Here is a 20,209-nt window from a genome sequence, read left to right as displayed (position 1 = left end):
CAGGCTGCAAGGGGCCAGCAAGGCCGAGATTCATATTCCAGCCAAAACCAGAAGGGAAGAGCGGAATCGAAACTCAGCAGGAAGTAGCTCATGCTTGGGAATTCGAGGTCAACTCCAGGAAGGGAGCAGAGCAGCAACTTTGAAGAACCGAAAGTTCAGAATATGACTGCCAGCCAGTGAAGGTCGAGATAAGGAGGCCCCAGGCATGTGGGTAGGCTGAACAAAGAATCAAATATACAAAAAGAAGGAAAATGAAGCAGATTCACGGTGAACAGACACGTGACTGGCCAAGGGCAAAGAGGTACCAACGTCTGATGTCACCCATAACCCGAGGATGCCATAACTTTTCCTGATAAGAAGCTACAGCTTCGAGGCCATCCTCAGCCAACTAAATGACACATAGCCCTAAAGCGCTGATTGATGGAAGGGAGGAAGGGTGAACCTTGGGGCACTCCGCATCAGGGTGTCAATTCTGCATGCTGCTAATTAAAGTGGAAGATTTATGCCTAGGGGTGTAACCCACCCAATCAAAATGGACCAAATAATCTAGAATCCTATAGTTTGTAGAGCCAATAAGACGTCATAGTCGTAGTGACGTCTATCATGAGTGATGCAGTGGGATGGGCGTAGACGCCCGCCCTATAAGAGTTATCCAATCCGCACACACTGTTACCACACATAGATATAGCGCCTATACTTAAGTTACCTTTTCCAACCAATAGAACTGCATGTCAAACTTATGAGTTTTACACGTCAATGATGACGCAAATTTGCTATAAAAGTTACTGTCAGCATTAAGAAGTTGGGGGTTGAAGCGAGACAGGCGATGGCACCATTGATGATTACCATTTGTTTCCCCGTTTTCTGTACTTGTCATTAAACAGACTTCCCTTTGCCAAACTATTGAGATGTCCTTATTGAAGTGTGTCGGAGTAAGTAAATCCTGCACCCTAACCTCCTCAAGGTGCAGCTATCTAGTTTTACAGGTACTAGAGGGTGAGTTCTGACCTATGGGCCCGTCAGAGGATGCTCCGCCCTCCGGTACACTATGTTTTGGGCATCTTGCGATTCTGTGTTCTTTTTTCGGGTACTTGGACCTCATGCATGGATGCCATTTAGGGGTGGCTATGGGTCACAGCAGCTGTGACCCCTGGCCATTAGCTTGCAATCCCTGGCCAATGCGTTGTGACCCATGGCTAGTCTGGCCCAACCATTAGCCATCGTCCAATAAAAACACTGCTAATTGCATGCGTGTCTATATCCAAAGCGAGGCATGCACGGATTGAAATTCTCCATTGTGTCCTAGCAGCCTAGAACCTGCATGTGAAGATGCCTGGTGGTCGGTCTGCGAAGGCGAACAACGAATGTCCCACTGTGATGCATCACAGTGGGTTAGTGTTCTCCCTTGGCCCTCTACTCTTCCGGGCTCAGGGCTAGTGACGGAAGGAGTGGCCGGTGATCCCGAGCATCCAGACCCTATCCTCTGAAAGGCTCACCCCTGATCCATTCCCAGCATGCACTGTCTGCCGCTCTCCCAGCAGATGATGCCACTTCCTGTGATGTGAAGTGCCAAAAGGCCATGTGCCACCACTTCCTGTGATGTCATTTTGGGGTGGGGGTCAAACAGCATTACACCACTTCCTGTGATGTCACTTGGAGCGGGGTCAAATTATATCACTTCCTGTGATTTCATCAGAGAGGTCAAGGGTTGTGTGATCTCACTTCCGGTACTCCTGGCATTTTGGTGAAATGACGTCCATGACCTTGTGTTTTCCTTCACAAGTCTCTCCTTCCCTGATGTCAATGAAGATCGACTACTAGAGGAGGACCAAAAAGTATAGGGAATGACAAGATTACAAATGTAAAGGAGCACTCAAGATTTATAAAATTGTGATTTACAATTCTAAGCATTTTTTAATCGACCAAAATATCTCTCAATCCAAGTGGGGAAATCATGTATTAATCTGGTGTGCATCTCTATCCCTATTGATGTATCATTTAAAGTGGCAGAAAACAAATGTTTTCTTCCCCCTCGCTAAAATACCAGCTGTTCGGAACTCCTAATAACGAGAATGGTTGTTCTTCTGCTCATGACTGAGAGACAGCCTTGTCTAACCTGCTTTGTGACTTTCATGTAGTCTGTGACATCTCTGAAACCTGGTTGTCGACAAGTGTGATCTTCCGGCTTTCGAGACTACCCTTTGTGCTAATGCTTCAGCTGCCCCTGTTAATTTTATAAATCTTTTTTCTCAAAACAGACTTGTTGCTCTTTTTTTAAATAAAGCCTTTAGCGATACGTTTTTCAAAATTGCATCATCGCGTCGTGGCCTGTCACCGGCAAGTTAGAGAACAATGCGGAAGGTTGGAATCTCTTTACTGTCATCATTGTGGCTTTGGACCTACTCATAGAGCAGAAAGTGCCTTTACTGCTGGTAAAGACTGCAAATGCAGACCCAGGGTCCCGTTCCTTGCTTGTAATGTCAGGCCTCTGCTGCTGCACTTGATACTGTTGACCATGAGATCTTATTAGATATTCTTGGCACCAAACTAGGATCCTTTTTCTCTAGGCCTTTTGGTATTGATTGTGTAGTCCGGGGGAGGAGGGTTCTTTCACAACACTGCTAAAATCTATGTCCAGCCTTGATGAATCACATTCATGTTTATGCGCTGATGTATGTTAAGCTCTCGAGATCTGGGTGTTTTTGGCACTCCAATCAAGGGGTCCAGTCCCATATTGAAAAGAGGTGGTCAAGTCTGCCTTTTTCGTTTTGGCTATTAGGTGGCACTTAAGCGCCACCTGTAACCTGAAACTATTGCAGTACAAAACAGCTTGGAGGGAAATGATGAGTGAATAGGGACACACAGTTTATGGGTGTTTGGTTATTTGCCCCCCACCCATTGGCTTCCCATGCTAATCCCTATGGCCATTTAATTCACTTCCTGCCCATCCCCCCCGTCCCCTCTGGATCTCTTTGAGCTACCTCTACCAAGCGGTAACATGACATTTTGATCTGCCATTGTTCTTTTTAAATAGTCTGCTTGGCTTAATTGCAGCTGTCAATGTGCAATCGATACAATCAAAAAGTCTTAAGCCAATGTGTGCCTTCAACTATTTGATGAATCTGTTTCTGCACTGAAAGCCTGTTAAAACGAGCATTGACAAAGCCAAGAATTATTCAGGGATCTAAGTAAAGACTGGATGAGTAGCAGCTAAATGCAGTGAATTAACCAGTGAACAGGTGCTCCCATTGGGGAACAAGGAGATAGTACATAGCCTTCCACAAATCTAACTTCCACAGACTTACTCACAGCTTCTTAGTCATTCATAGACCCGCAGACTACAACTAAAAGTTTGCTGATGCCCTAAGCTACTCCTTAGCGGCCCTCCTGGTTCATCACTCCTCCCTCACCATGCTAGGACATGTAAACATTTGGTTTGATGTCCCGCATAACCCCATGACACAACCAATCCTGGGCAACCTGGAAGCCTTCCACATGACTCAACTAGTATTGGTTGAAACAAAAGGATGGGTGTCCCCTACGTCCTAGACCTGGGGAACATATAGAACCAAGATTCCAGAGAGAATGGTCACACGGGCAAAAAGTTATTTAGAGAATTTTGTGAATCGAATCGACTCAAATATGTGAAAAGAGGGGGTAAGCTCGGTCAGTAAACATGATATATTCATATTGTATTATTATAATAGTAAAAACAAGCGTACAAAATAGACAAATTGTTGATCATAAAATATGTACAAAAGTCAAGACGTTCTAAAAAGCATTTTGATTTGATACTGCATAAAGCAACAATGTCTAATCTGTGTATGAGGAAATTAGGCATCTACAAATAAATCTATCAAAATGGGTACTAAATTATAGTGTCTAGCCATAGATCCGCATTTGTCCTGTCATTCTAGGGGCTAGTGTCTGTATTTCTCTCAAATTGTAAATTCAATAATGCTTCAAAGGAACTAAATGATAAGAGAAAAAAAGTGCAAAGTACCATAAAGTGCTAAAACAGTCCATAATGCTGAAATGTTGTGATAAATATCCACACAATAGTATGGTTTGCCACACAATCTGCTGGCCACACCCTAAACACGATATTCAGTTCTTCCAATCTGATCTCCACGCTCCCCCCACCCCAACCATTAATCTGTATGGACCACGTCTCCATCTTCTTCATGCTCTCAACAGCAGACACTCCTCCCCGGCTGAATCACCCTTGGCAGTCCACCCACTTTCCACTATGGAACAATGTCAAAGTAACTCCAGACTCTTCTGACTCCCTGCTTCCCTCCCTACCCTCCCTCCCACACCAGGGAGGCCAAATCTCCATCAGCCATTTTGGCCAGTGTCTCTCCAATGCTCTCAAACCTTTCACCCCTATCAGATACTCCTCCCATAGACAAAGCCCCTCCCCAAATGGGCCACCCCAACCCGCAAACCCCTAAACACATAAAACCACATCCTTGAACGCAGATGACAGGCTGACCCCTCAGCTCTGAATAGACCTGCATACGAACAACAGATCAAAGCCTACAGTGCAGAAACTAGGCAAGTCAAAAAATCCTTCTATAAGAAAATAATCTCCAATGCTAAAAACAGCAGCAGAGAACTCTACGTGATCATCTCAGAATTCAAGGCTCCTCTTTGTATCCCCACCCCATCCTGCTCACAAGCACTCTGCAACACCCTCTCTGACCACTTCCAAAACATAGCCACAGAGAGAAAGCACACCATCAGCTCTAAATTAGCAAAGCTCCTGCCCCGCTCCCATGCACCCACGCCCGGCCTCACAGACCCGGCACGGCCCTCTCTTCTCTTCTTTCTCTCCCATCTCTTCCATCCGGAATTCCTTAAGCTACTTGCCAACAGCTCTCTCTCTTGATCTCCTGGAGTTCCCTGTTCTCCTCAACTTGTGCCGGCAGCATCGCAAAATCTATCATTAACTCAACTCTCACTTCATGCACATTCCCAGCAGTCTTCAAGACATCGAACATCAATCCGCTTCTACCAGCCAACTACAGACCTATCTCAAACAACCGTTTCATAGCCAAACTAATTGACCAAACAGCCTACTCTCCACTATGCCTTTTCACTGAATCCAACCTCCTCCTTAACCCTGTTCAGTCTGGCTTGTGACCTGTATGAGGAACTGAATCCTCCCTACTCTCAATCTGGGATGATCTCAAAAGAACCTCACTCCCGGAAGGTTGTGCCTTCCACACCATTGATCACTGTTCTCTCATGGACAGACTCCACTCGCTCGGCATCAGGTCCCAAATTACTCACATGTCTCTGTTTCCTCAAATCCACACCCTGTCACCAACGGTGTGCCACATGGCACCTCCCTATCACTCCTGCTCTTTAACTTCTACCTGAACCCCCTACCTGCTCTTATTTATTCACATGGCCTGAATTACTATGACTACGCATATGACACCCAGATCCTCTTTAAGATCTCAAAGGAAAACCCCAACTCCCTCCACCCATGACTTGCTTAATGCCTCACAGAAATCGACCACTGGATGATGGCTAACCACCTCCTTCTCAACCCCAGAAAGACTGAAGTTATGATCTGTGGGAAGACTGCCCTGTAATGACCCTCTTAAAAACCTCAGGAAGCACGTAGCGCGCGCGGAGTTCGTGCGCAGAGTTCAGTTTGCAGCAGTAGTTACTGGTGAGAGGAGCTGAACCGCAAACTGGTTACTCGCTGTATATACTGTATAGTTGACCATTTTGCCTTTCTGTGAAATATTCATGTTCTTATTTTTAATGTAAATATGTCTATACAATGTAATTTGTACCTATCTTTGTAACACTTCTCTGTAACTACCTTTTTCAAACATGCGCCCTGATGCCCGTGGGCAGGGTGCGCAATACAAATAAACAAAATACAAATATAAAATACAGTGTGGTGGACTTGGTTTTGTACCTTTGATTGCTGTGCCTTTAAGCAATTCAAGCCCAACCAACTTCCCTTAAAAACCTCAGGAAGCACAGAGCGCGCGCATATTTCGTGTGCAGAGTTCAGTCTGCAGCAGTCCGCAGCTGACAGCAGGTAAGGACTAATCCATGGTGGAAAATGGGCCATTGACACGTTTGAAATTAAAACCAGCCCTGAAAACTCAGGACTGCCATGTGAATGAAAATACTCTGATAACAGACACTGAAGTGTCTGCCTCATTATGTGACCTGAGGGGGTATGACTGGTCGAGTGACCGGCATGAGGTCTCTCTGACTGCCTTCATACCAGTTTCAGTTAACCTCATGTGTCCTTCCCTGAAGCAATTGGCATCGGGTAGAATCCCAGCATGGCAGCGTCTATTGTGGCAAAATTGTTATGTGGTCTCGGATGTGACTGAAACTGCTGCGGCCGTGCGCAAATCCTTTGCTGATATTCAGCTCTCACGGCATGATGCTGTTAACGAAGGAGATGCAAGTCTATCAGGCTGAGAGAAATCCTGTGTCCGCGGAAGCTGCTGAACCCACGACAATCCCCCTGAAATGTAATCCTCAGAACCAGATTATACTCGGCTCTGTTGACTACATCCCAAAGAGAAAGGGGGAAGTGGATAACATAAGAAACACCAGGCTGGCGACGTCTAGACTAGCTGATGCAGAACCTGCAGTGAATTCATAAAAAACACACAAAGTCCTCAAATTACTTAACTAACTTTTTGATTTTGAAAACTCTATATCCTTAACTAAAATGTAAAGAATCATACCTGGTTCTTCTCTTTAAGGATCTTAGAGAAGATTGGAGTAATTGCTGATAAAATCTTTCTAGCTATATTTGCTTTGAAGGACTTGAAGATAACAGCAACTCCTTTGAGATATGTAGCCTTAAGAACCTTGAATCTTGCTTTTAAAAAAATGTATATTGTTCCAGTTATGATGGGCTTAAATGAATCATGTTCTTCTTTCTTTAAAAATGAATTTTAAATGAACACACGGGAAATTAAAGTACATAGTCTCTTTAAGAACTTGCAAACTTGTCCAAAGTTCGTAGAAACCTTTTTGCGCACATGCGCAAAAATTTACACGCGCAGAACACACGCTGAAGAAAATACACGCGGGAGAAAACACGCGCTAAAAACACACACGCTATAAAAACACGTGCTGAAGAAATCACGTAGCAGTCTTTTCTCGCGCTCGCGTACACGCGCTATGAACACCCGCGCTATCAACACACGCGCTGTAGAAATCACAAAGCAGTCTTTACTCACGCTCATGTACACGCGCTATGAACACCCGCGCTATGAACACACGCGCTGTAGAATTCACGTAGCAGTCTTTTCTCGCGCTCGAGTACATGCGCTAAGAATACACACGCTATGAACACCCGCGCTGTGAACACACGCGCTGTAGAAATCACGTAGCAGTCTTTTCTCGCGCTCGCATACACGCGCAATGAATACACAGGCTATGAACACACGGAGTGTAGGTCACACGTAACAGTCTTCTGTAGCTTGCGCGCATTTAAGAATTAAACGTTGAACTATTAACAGTTTAACATCACAGTTCTACTTATGAATTTACATTAACCTTCTCCAAATGTCACTAATTAATTTGAGCAACAGATTTACATATCCAAATAAAGTCACTTAGCTTAAGAATGTTTTTTCCAAAAAAACTTCAGAAAACTCTCCTGTGAACCTGGATACTCTCCTGAAACAACCGCGAAAAGTAGCCACTCGACTGCCAGGATTTGAAAGTTCAAATCAACTAGGCCCAAGACTAAAGCAGGAGCAGCTACAAACACGTCCTCTCGGCTGGGGTTACGACTATGACAGGCAGAGAGTGACAGTTTAGAATGTTCATTGTTGTCCTGCAGATCTCTCTTAGCCAATCAAAGCTTCTATTGTAAAGCTCCATCTTGCCTTGGGACAGAGCCAGGAATCTGTATTGAAAAGTCAAGGCCAAACCAACCATAGTATAAAACCTCTAACCCAGACAGAAATAAAAAGGGAAAGTATTGAAAAGTCAGGGCCAGACCAACTATAGTATAAAACCTCTAACCCACACAGAAATAAAAAGGGAAATATTAGAGGAAACCTGACAAAGTCACGCCGAAGTATGCATTAAGTCTGTATGCATGCCTGTATTTCTCAATGAAGAGTCAGTTGTGATTGAACTAAACGCTGGCGCATTTCAATCCCCCTTTGACGTGACTGACTCTGAGTTGCTTGAACTCGAGGTGCCAAGCAGGCTTCTTGACACAAATCTCCTTAAATGTACGTTTCCTCATGTGCCTGATGGTGGAACAAATCTGCACACTGAGATGCATATAAATAGAAACTCTGTGCGGGAAAATAACGTTGCTTGCACACCTCAAATACAAACATCATTACATTGTAAAGCAACGGAAACAAATGCAATAAGTGAGATGTAAAGTTCGGGGTTCCCCAGAGATGACTCTGACCTCAGGTGAAGTTCCAGCAACTTCTTTAATTAAGTTCCAGTACATTGTGATAATCATATAAGGTCAAGTACATCTGGGTTCAGGGCAACATACACCTGCATCCTCCCAGGTAGGCTTACATCTCTCAACTCCTTCAAGAGAACCCCAGTCACACATAAACATTCTAACCCTTAACATTCCATTGTCAATCATGACACTGACTCAAGGTTCCATTAGGATGCAGCATAAGACCATATCGCTACATATCTCCCTTCCTTAGAGACATCAAAAAACACAAGTAGTTAAACTTAAACATAACAGATAAAAACAGCACACGCACGAAACCCACAAATTCAATGCACTTTCATCATCTCTCCAAACTGGGAACATTCTGCTAACCACAAGCTATATACCAAAAACGTCCTCACAGCCGTGGGACACAATTATCACCAATGCCCCTTCCTCTTTCTACCAAGTGAAGAAAAGGCACCCAACTGCTCAAACATCCTTACTAATCCTTTCACACATAGAGGCACCCATACCTCTCTTCGTAAACTTAACTTCAGCATCCCCAAAAGAACACACACACATCTCCCTCACACCCAACAATGGAAACCGGTATGTGCCTAAACACACACCACCTCCAACTAGACTGAGTATCCCAGATATCCGGGTAACTACTTCACTACTAGTGACACCATTACCCCTAAATTGCCCATGTTGAAAGTATTCCTCAATATAATCCAGCTCCTTTTCGGGAAGACCACACTTCATTCACATCAGCATCACAAAAACATCATTAGCTCTGCTAAAAACTTGACCCTAACATCATGAAACACTGCATGGTTTCTAAACAAAACAACCATACAATAGCAACTTTGCTTAACACTCAGCACTCTAAACGTTGACATACGAGCTTCTTAGTTATCTTAAATGGCACAAATGCCCTTCCAAAAAAAAAAATCTTTCTCAAAATGTGTGCATATAGGTCCTTTGAACAGTCCCACCTGCAAAATAAAATGTTAGTAAACAGCCATCACAAGCAATTACAACACCTTTAGAGTCAACCTAGAGTCTTTAACTTTTTTGCTGTAAAAGTCCATCTGTAGGTCAAAAATGTGTTAAGCATCATTAACACAACTAGACACCAATGTTTACTAGCATCATGTGCATAACTTCAAAGGCCACGACTCACATGCACTCATTTCATATTCCAATCAAATTCACAATTTAAAACACTTCTAAATACTTGACACTTCAAAAAATAATTGTCCCAAAATTAGCACTGTACACAAACTTTGATCCCACCATTAGTACAGTCTGTGTTACTCTTTTTCTGCTGTACAGACAAATATCAAAACCCTTGAACGCGCCACTAAAACAAAACAGTGTTATCACAGTGGCAGCCACTCGTAAAATTCAAAAGTACCTCCGGGGACCCGGCCCCTCTTCCGGCTCTATGATGTAGTGCTCTGCATCTTTGTGATATTGCTTTCATAACAATGCAAAAGCAGCACACCATAATCCGATCCCTAATTGAGAGCGCAGACTTGAGAGCGCAGACTCTTCCAACTTCTCCTTTTTGCACTCTTCTACACAAGGAAACCTCCTACACAGCGGGGGCCGCTCCATGCACTTCTCGCTGGCACACATTTTGCAAGTGTGTCACTCCGCCTGAAAACAGCCGGTTCTAGAGCCTGATATATGCAGCCTTTTCTCCTCAGCAAAGCCAGAATTAAGAGCCCCTTCCAGTGCTGTAATGGGCTATAACTGTTGCTGTATATTGGCTCTGAGCCCCTTCATAAGCACATTTGTGACTCCGAATACTTCCAACTGTGCCATAGGCTCCAAGCCCCCAAGTGTATTCATGGGCTACAAGTCCCTTAGGTGCAGGTGCGGGCTCCTCCAAGCCCTCTCAAATGCTGGAATAGCCCCCAGGACCCTCCTCTGCTCCAGGCGCTTTGTACTTTAGCCCAAACTCCTTCAAACAACTTCCCTGTCACTTCTTGGCGCAGCTTAGGTTCCCAACATCCTCTATTGCTGCTGCCCCGGCTCTAAGCCTCTTGCTACAGAACATGACTCCCCATTATTTAATGTCCAGGTGCAGCCTAGGCTCCCAGCCTCTCCTGTTGCTACTGCCTTGGGATTACAGCCCCCAGCTGCACAGCATGGCTTCCTCATTCTTCTGCGTAACTAGACCCCAGGCCTCTTCAAATTGCTACTGCCTTGGGCACCAAGCCCTCCATGCTGCAGCCTGAGCTACTACATCCCTTATACCAGTCTCTGGACCCTCAGCCCTTCCTCAGTCTCCTGATTTCTTCTGTGCTTGACCCGTCTTACTAGTGACAGACCAGCTGGCCCCTGGCTCTGGCGCAGCCCCTTACTTTCTGCACCTCTGCCCCTTGCACTGGGCCTTCCTGCACCTAAAATCATAAAGTACTCGCCCTACCTGGGAGGTCTTCTTCTTGGGTTGGGGGAGGTGTATGTTCCATCTTCAATGCTGTCCCCCAGCACAGCCAGCATCCTCATCGCCAATGTAAAGTTCTGGGTTCCCCAGAGATGACTCTGACCTCAGCTGACCAGTGATCCCCGCAGTGAAAATATCAGTTTGCAGTCACCATCGATTTCAGCAGTCACTCCGAACGTGGGATTCAACCTAGCAGGACGAGAGGCTAGACTGACTGAGAGACTAAAAGCAGACTTTGAATTGATGAAAGGAAAGCTGTCGGAGAACTTCCTTAAATTGAATGATGGAAAAAATAAATGCCTGAGTGCTAAGAAACATACAGTTTTTCAACAAACACTTGATACAAGCGCACATTTACATACCTTCCATGTGGGCCCTTCCTCACAGAGGTCCACTGATGGCTGTCCGAGTGCGGCGGTCTCTGGCACAGTCATGACACATTTGCATGGAGTCAACGCGGGCTCACAAACTGCGGCACCTGAAGTTCCTCGTCAACGACATGGCGAGCCTCGGCAAAGGGGAAAGGGGCCGTCAAGCTGCTCCACGCCCATGACGCCGAGTATGCAGGGCGTATCCACCCAGATGCCTCAGGGGCCAAGCAGCTCCCCAGTCTGTGGAGTCCATGATCTAAGAAACACGAGTAATGTCAGCCCTTGCAGCTCCACTGTGAAAGAAGCGGACATAAAAATTAAATCTGTCCGTAGCTGCGTCCATTCAGATACATAATAATGTGTTGGCTGCATTCTCGCTGGCTTTAATTCCTTTTATAAAACTGTACAAAAATCTAAATGAGGCAACACAAAACAATGGAGCAGTTTTGGGCCACATTGACGAAAAAATAATCAAACTAGAAAAGTTATGTATGGCTGTTCATTCACGATTAGAATTGGAATCCGGTCGTCAAGAAGTCATATTAAACAGACTGTTTGATTCAATGGTGAAAGAAAACAAGAAAAAACGGCTCACTGGAGTCGGTTTCTGGTCTTTTGAAACAAATCCTTGTGAACAATGCAACACTACCAATGGCAAAATCGAGTGTGGTGCCGCTTGGAACTCATGTCGGCACACAATGTGGCGGGGACGCAGATGGGACGAAAACGAGGATTGCCAACAGTTTATCTGTTCCTCCAACACTGCTGGCAGAAAACTTGCGGCTGCAAAGTGCACCAGACACCATGAGTAAAGATGTCACTGTGAATAAAACGTCAACTGGATCGATGTCGGTAGTGCCTGCCAGGACTCCGTTGGATACAGAAAGTAACCCTGAAGTGGTACCCGGATCTTTAAACAAGGAGCACGTGACCATAATCTCTGTGGCAAAATCGTCTGATTTACAACAGTGCTCCTCCGCTAAAGTGTTTTACGGGATATTCAGTGGTCCCGCAAAGAACTTGATCCCTAAAGAAAATACTATGAAAACACAAGCAGTGGCGAGCTGCTCAAGAAAAAAAACTGAAAAAAAGAAAAACATATATAAACCTATGAAACAGACTAGTAGATCAACAAAATTCATAAGGAACTTGACAGCTTCCAAACCAAAGCTATTTTCGAGAGGGAGAATCGACTTAACTAAGAATGGCAAACATATGGAAAGCTCTTCAAAACCTGTTGATGATTCTATAAAACCAAGCGCAGGAAATCCAAGAAAGAGAGTGTGAATTGACTCGGATACGAACTCCACTCTTTCAGTGGCTTCATCCGTGGACTTGTGCAATTTGTCTACTTACTCTGAGGACTTTGCCCAGGACTGCAGTCCGGTGTCTCAAGCAGCGCCCAACAATGAGCAAGTCGGTCCCTTGGAGATCACAAGACGGATTTCAGACGGGGACCAGCAGTTGCCCAAACTGCTACCGAAAAAAATTTGAAAGATGTTGCACCTATAAAAAATGTAGTACCATCTGAGGCTCGGATAGTATCTCGACCAGGCAAACAAAAAATGACCTTGACGGGAAGCGCAAGCCTCTAGTGTCTTTGAATTTGAAACACACAGCAGCTTACCAAATGGAAAAATCACACCCAGCTGATGACATCTACCAGGGTAGCTCCACTCCCTTTATACCGAAAATCCAGATTGAAAATGTGATCATTGATGATAATTACATTAATATAAAGAGAGGCAATGTCATTAGGCTGTTGCACTCTGTGCCGGCTTTAAGGACCATCCAGTCACAAGACATTTGCATAGTTGAATACATGTTTGAAGCCCGTGTTGATTGTGTCTTGTTGCACATAAAATCACAGGCTGTAAGAAAGACAACGATAGAGGCTAAAGAAGAGCTATTTTGTTTGGTCTTCAAGATTTCTGAACATGAGGCAATTGGAAGTGAAGCCGAAGCCAATGGAAATGCGAAATTTAACGCTAAAGATTTTATTGTGCAGCGACGTGATGAGATAAGGAAACATTTGACCATTGAATCATTCCCGCTTTCGCAATCTGGAAACCTCAAACAAGGAATGAGAAAGCACTAGCTAGTCGAAACCGGACATGACGGGCCATCCATATTAATATCCTGGAACACCTGCGGATTTACTCATCTGTACCATGACTTCCCAGTGGATTTGACCAATAACTTTGTCATTTGTTTGCAGGAAACTTGGATGCGCACTCCACCCGTAAAGGATGGTTATTTAACCTTGATAAATCCTGCTGAGAAAAATTCTCAAGGTCGCCCTTTTTCCGGCCTAATAACTCTGCTGAAAACTGGCACAAATTGGGAAGTCATGGAAGAAATCAACCCTGCTTCAACATCCTGCTGGCCCTGCACAAATAACGCAAAATCTACTCCTGATTAATGTGTATTGGAACCCTTTGAAGATCACCTCTGAAACTTTAATTTCTTCAGTGATGACGATAATCGATAAAAATCAGAAGTGTCATCAAGACTTATCGATTATCGTGTGCGGGGACATGAACATCACCTGGTTTGATTCAAATAAGGAGCCAATGTTGGACCTCACTAGGGTCAAACAGTCCCTAAGCTCTAGAAGATCGGCATAAGTTGCACACCTGTGTTGTGCAACTTATGCCGATGACCTGGTCCTGGTTGACCTAACCCAGATAGGGCTACAACGACTCCTTCATGAATTACAAAACTACATGGATGGAAATGACTTAAAGATAAATGTGAAAAAAAAAATCATGAAGTTTGGTCCCTCGAAAGGAATCAAAAATAAGAACTTTAAGTGGCAAATCGACAACAAAGTGATTGACGAAGTTTCAGAAATTTGATATCTGGGGATACTAATCAACACTTTGATACGGGAATGGAGGTGGGTTCAAGACTTATACCAACGTATGCGAACGTTTGCCTTACAAGGAACAAGAATTCAGACGTTATTTGGCAAATGTACCATGATTCCAATATGCACGTTCTACTTGCAGAAAGTAGTCCCTGCAATAACATTTGGGGCAGAAGCCGGATGGAACATCAATTATAAGATCTGGACACAGCTTGAAGGCATCTTTTGGTGGCGTGTTTTGGGGCTGCCAACCTACATATCCATGACCGTAATAAGACATGAGTTAGCCTTGGACGGACTTTAAGGTGTGGTGATATGGAAATCAGTGGCGATGTTTCGAAAGATGTCTCTTCCCAATCCTGAACCTGCATATAAAATATTTGCACAACCGGAGAACCATTTATACACTGGTTTACTTCTGTCCTGATCTCAAAGGGTGAAAGCGATTATGCAAGCAGCAAATATTACGTTGGACACCTTGTTGGCACATCCGCAAGTTGCGAGAAAAAAAACTGAACCATTGGTCACGGATCTAAAACGTGTCAAAGTATGAAAGATTACCCTCAGCAATAGATCTTGGAGTCACAATGAACAAATTGGAGGAAATGCCTAATTATCTGAAACAATTTCCTTCCCAACATCATCGTGATGGATTTCTTCACCTACGCCTAAATGCATATAGAACAAAACAAATGTTGTTTATGAGACATATGGACGACACAATGGACGATGTCTGTCGAAATTGTTCACTGAATACAGAATCCTTAAAACATTTACTAACGGAAGGTCCATCACTTAATGACCTGAGATCACTACACCTGAGTAAATTTGCACCCAAAACTGAGAACATGGACGACTTATGGATTCACATTTTAAGTGGGAGCTCGGTGCATCTAATTTGCTCAGTAGTAAACTTTTTAGATAGAATTATGGATTGATGTGAGAATAGTTGAGTGATTAATTGAAGATTTTCTACTGGTGTGTTGTAATAAAAGTTTTTAATAAACTATATATTACAATTTAAAAAAAAATTTAAAAAAAGATTAGACTATGTGAACCTACATCTGGGTGCCCCTGCATCTCAATTCATAAAAATCCAACGGGTCCAAAACACTGCAGCCAGGCTCCTACTAGCCCTAAGCACTAGAGAGCACATCACACCCACCCTCCGTGTCCTGCACTGGCTCCTTGTCGGTTGACTTTCCACGTTCAACGCTATGTGCATCACCCACTGTGCTTTGCACAAGACAGGCCAGAATATCTACAACACAAACTCATCCCCAACATAAATCTGAGATAAGGCACTGCACTCCTCCTTGTCATCCCTCCCACCAAATCGACTAGAATAGAGGATCCTCCTTTTCCGTACAAGCACCTAACATGTGAAACACTATCTCCTTTAACATCTGCCGCATGGATGATCACCTTATCTTCCAGAAAGCCCTCAAGACCCGACTCCACCCCTTCCCCTGCACGTCATGATGGACCTAATCCACCTCTTGGGTGAACTTCACCCCCAGAGAGATAGGCTGGGGCATTGATCAGTCACTCCAAGCAAGTACCAAGCATGCACAGCAAGGATTCCCATAGACCCGCAGAACAGGGACTGCACTCTTTCAACAAAACAAGTAATCTGCCATGACTCAGGGGTACATATCACACTCCATCTCGATGGAAGATAACCGTATCCCTCTGAAGCCACGCCCACCTACCCGCACACATCTGCAATCATCCGCCACTTGAAGATACATTGCACAACACCTCTGCCACTACAATGCAGCTAAGTTCCATGGTAAAAAATTTGGTCTAGCTAGACACATAATCAGTCTCCTTGACTTGCATATCCTCCAGACAGTCTTTGAGAGCACCCATCCACAAGTCGGCTCTACACGGGTTGCTAGCAGGGACTTAGCCACCCCTACCTACCTTCGTACTGGCTAAAATGCAAACACGCATTCTAAAATTCTCGGACCAATTTCTCATACCTCGAACTTCGGTCCTCCAACAGCATTCACTTACAGCACGTTGAGGCCATACCAATGGAATAGGTGCTATACAAATGCCATATTACATTAAATTATATTACTTGCATAGCTCTCAACCATTATAGCCCAAAGTGCGTGTGAAAATACATGATTTTATTTTGGGTGGGTGAGAGCCCATTGAAGTATATGGGTGGGAAGGTATCTTGGCGGGTGAGTAAAGTGATTCCCTGGCATGTGACATCTGCCAAAAGCATGTGACTTGTGAGCTATGTACTTGCCTTTATTTTATCATTCTCCTTGTGTGTCTGATCGGCGGCTTTCGCACTCTCGATGGTCTTCGATAGTTTTTGGGAGCCGGAAGGGAGTCCTCCAGGATTTGATGCTTGGACTGGAATTTGGTGCAAATTTTGTGTTGGTTTGTTGATTTCTTGCTGTTACTTTTGCCGTAGTCATTTAGGAGGCAGGGAAGATAGATTTAACCCTGCAAAATAAATGGTGATGCCGGATGAAATATGTTTATTTTCCTCCACACACAGAGCTTACAAAGGGGGTTTCTTTCCTCTTCATGGCTCAAAAGCGCCAACAATTGTTTGCTTTAAAAGTACTCCTTCCTGTTGATTTCATGGTCATGAGATTCTCTATTCTAAGTCCTATCTTGCACTAGCACTTCCTACCACAACCTTTCTACACGTACCACTACATACATACTATACTGAAGCACACTGCCTCAGAAAGAAAAATCATAAACAGACAGTGTGCCCTCACTCTGGATATGTGGGAAGTCCTTTCCCTATCTCTCTTGTTCTGGAGGGAGTAATCATAGGTTGGCCTCTGCTGGGTTGAAATGTTTCGAGGTGATTATTTTGTTCTTCTGTTTGTGGATCATTGGCCCTTTCGCTGTCCGTGCTAGGAGAGGCCGTTGCTCAACAGGCCTTTATGTCGGCAAGGTAATTACAAGCCTTCTTACTGTGCAGTTTCACTGCCTGATCTGTGACCTGCTCCACTGTATACGGTCCTGCAAACTGGGGCTTGTAACACTGTTGTGTGAAGTCCCTTAAAAGTGCTTGGCCCCCTGGATAAAGTTGTGGAGCTTTCAAACGTTCTTTGTTTGCTTCTGGGTTGTTGCTTTCTTCATTTGCATTGGGCTTCTCCCATTGTCTCTGCAGTTGGCGAGAAATAAAAGAGGAACTAGCCATTGAGGAAGCGGTGTACTAGTACATTTCCTGCCCCAATACATCAGACATTTTTTGTGCGTCTAACAGTGCCCCAGTGGAAGGAGTCAGACGAAGTCTCATGTGCCATCCGTTTACCACCTCATGTGGTATTAAATGGTGGTCAGACCCTGGTTTATTGTGCAATGCAAATAAGGCCAAAGGTCGACAGTGCAACCAGTTTTTGTTTAGTGTCTTCTTTATTTTGGCAATGCCTTCCTTGAGCAGCCCATTGAGGTACTCACACATTCCATTTACTTGCGGGTAATAGGCGCAAGCAAATTTATGTTGTATTCCAAACAAAGTTGTGATATGGGGGAACATCTCATTGGCCAAGTGAGGGCCATTGTCACACCGTAGTACCTCACACATGCCCCATCGTGGCAACATTTTGCAAACCAGGAATGTTGCAGCTCTAATGGCATTAGGATGGGACAAAGGAACAGCTTTGATCCATCAGGAAAAGGGGCATACACCCATTATCTTGTAGCTGTAACCCTGGCATACTTGGAGCATGTCCACCTAGTCAACATTAAGGTGTTGGAATGGACCCATTGGGCGAGGTATGGCTTCGCTCACTACCCTTAGTGTATGACCTGCTGTAAATTGCTCACTAACAAGGCAATTGGTCATAAAATTCTGCCATATGTTCTGCCAATTTAGGACAGAACCAGTCTTCTCCAATATGAGCAGCAAGTACATCCTCCCCCATATGAGTAGGATGGTCTAACTGTGTCAGTCCAATGTGTAATAACGAGAATTGCATTACCACCTTCCCTGTGATGTTATGCTGCCTTACGGCGTCTGTTGGAGATACTGTACATCCCCTTTTAGCCATAATTCCTTTTCTTCCTTGGGTGCAGCTCCTTGCAATTCCATAATTGTGTCACTGGTAATGTGTTATACCCTTCTTTCAACACCATTGTTCGTACATGGTTGTGTACTGAGGATGAAACGTCAATTTCCAAAATGTCCCCAAAATAAGCGGCACATTTTGGTTCTGCTTCCGCTGCCTCGTTCTCCCTACAGATGGGATTGTCCCCCCTCATATGTGCCTAGCACATCACCACTGCCATGCGCAGTATGAGCTGAAGTGCCTCTATGAGTCTTCCCAGTAAGAGTGCGTGCTGCATCAGTGACACATCAGCATGTCTGAAGCGCCTCCTCAGCCAGTCCATAATGCACTGTGGATGTCACGTAGGCTGAATCGAAATACACTGTCCCTTTTTTGTTTTTGCTATGTTACAGTGCTGAAATTAAAGCTACTCGCTCTGCAGCCTGCGTGGAAAAATGTGATGGTAAATGTGCGCTAACTATTAACTTGCTCATCTCATCTTCTTTTAACCTCACAACCGCTGTCCCAGTATGTCTTTCGCCTGTCCTCTTGTCAATTGTTGATGACCCATCAATAGAAAGTACATCTCCAACCTAAAAGTGCATTCTCCTGTACCTTTGGATGTCATCGTGGTTTTCCTATGTTGGTGGTGCAGTTGTGCACATTGTCATCATCCTCTATGGGTTCGGCAATGAAAGTCGCCGGGTTGACAAGCCGGCATCTCACTATCTTGAGGGCTAGGTTTGACAGTAACACCTCATACCCTGAAGCTCTCTGTGTTGTCAATATACCTTTGGGCCTTTCCAGTATGGCTAAGAGAGCATGCTCCACAAAAAGAGTGGTAATGCATCCCATGGTAATACTCGCTGACTTGTCCACTGCAAATGCAGCAGCAGCTAGTGCCTGTTCGCAAGCGTAGTGTCCTCTCATCACTGGGTCTAATTTCCTGCTGTAATATGCAAGTGGTTTGTGACCCATCGTTGTCTCTTGTGTCAGTATTGCAGTCATTACAACTCCACTGGAGTGTGATAATAAGAATTCATCTTGATAGTCTGGGATCCCTAACACAGGAGCTGTGCATATTGCTATGTTCAGCTCCTCAAATGCCTTGGTCTTTTCTTCTGTCTACTCTAAGGTGCCCGCCCCTCTGTGTGCTTCCTTAAGTGTACTTAACAACGGCCTAGTATAAGTGCTGCAGTCAAATACCCATGCTCTGTAGTATTTACATAGTCCTAGAAACTGCTGCATTTGTCTTATGGTTGTGGGTTTCAGAGTCTTGCGTTTGATTCCGCACTTTTTGGTGTCAATTTTCACCCGTCTTGTGATATCAGTTGTCCAATGTACAACACCTCTTTCTGGCAATATTGTAATTTGGCTTTGTCTACCTTGTATCCTTTTTCTGTAAGCACAGTCATCTCTACACTGTGGGCCTCATCACGACTTGGGTGTTACCGCCGGCGGTATTACCACTGGCGGTATTACCCTACCGCCGAACTCCCCGGCGCTAATAGCGCCGGATCACGAGTTCGGCGGTGATGTTAATCCCCATTCCCCATTGAACCCATTCGGGAATGCCCCATTCCCCATTGGGCTCAATGGGGAATTTTTGCGCTCTTACCGCCGGCGGATTTCCCTCCAGCGGTAATAGCGTAAATTTTCAGTGGATTTCCCCCCAGCGCAGGGCTGGGGCGAAATCCGCCAAAACCCTGATTTGGCAGACCCTTAAATCTGGCGGTAATAGCGCGACCACCGGATTTAAGGGTTACCGCCAAAGTCGTGATGAGGCCCTGTGTCTCTGTTTTGCTGCAAATCAATATGTCATCTACATACTGTATAACAATGCTCTATAACTGTACATTACGTAAGTCCATTTGGAGGACAATGTTGAATACGGACGGTGATTCACAGTACCCTTGAGGAAGTCTAGTGTGTTTCCAATTCTTATTTATATATAGAAACGAAGTTAGGTCTTGTGAGTCTGGATGTTGTGGTATAGAGAAGAAGGAATTCTTCAAGTCTATGACCTTGAAGTGGGTAACCTCTGTAGGAACATTACATTAAATT

General features: G+C 44.5%; 1 protein-coding gene across 3 annotated transcripts in view; it reads right to left on the bottom strand.

Moving 5' to 3' along the window:
* The window catches only part of LOC138580215 (alpha-2-macroglobulin-like protein 1), a 1,347,911-nt gene extending 1,336,960 nt beyond the window's left edge, over positions 1 to 10,951 (bottom strand). For all 3 annotated transcript variants that reach the window (XM_069650572.1, XM_069650575.1, XM_069650574.1), the window contains exon 1: positions 10,857 to 10,951. In XM_069650572.1, the coding sequence (XP_069506673.1) occupies positions 10,857 to 10,936 (80 nt within the window). In that variant the 5' untranslated portion in view covers positions 10,937 to 10,951. The remainder of the gene's footprint in view (positions 1 to 10,856) is intronic.
* Between the last annotated feature and the right edge of the window lie 9,258 nt (positions 10,952 to 20,209).

Source organism: Ambystoma mexicanum, chromosome 3p (genome assembly GCF_040938575.1).
Source record: "Ambystoma mexicanum isolate Mex_15411 chromosome 3p, UKY_AmexF1_1, whole genome shotgun sequence".
Lineage (NCBI taxonomy): Eukaryota > Metazoa > Chordata > Amphibia > Caudata > Ambystomatidae > Ambystoma > Ambystoma mexicanum.
The sequence above is the reverse complement of the archived record's forward strand: the minus strand, read 5'-3'. Positions and strand labels throughout refer to the sequence as shown.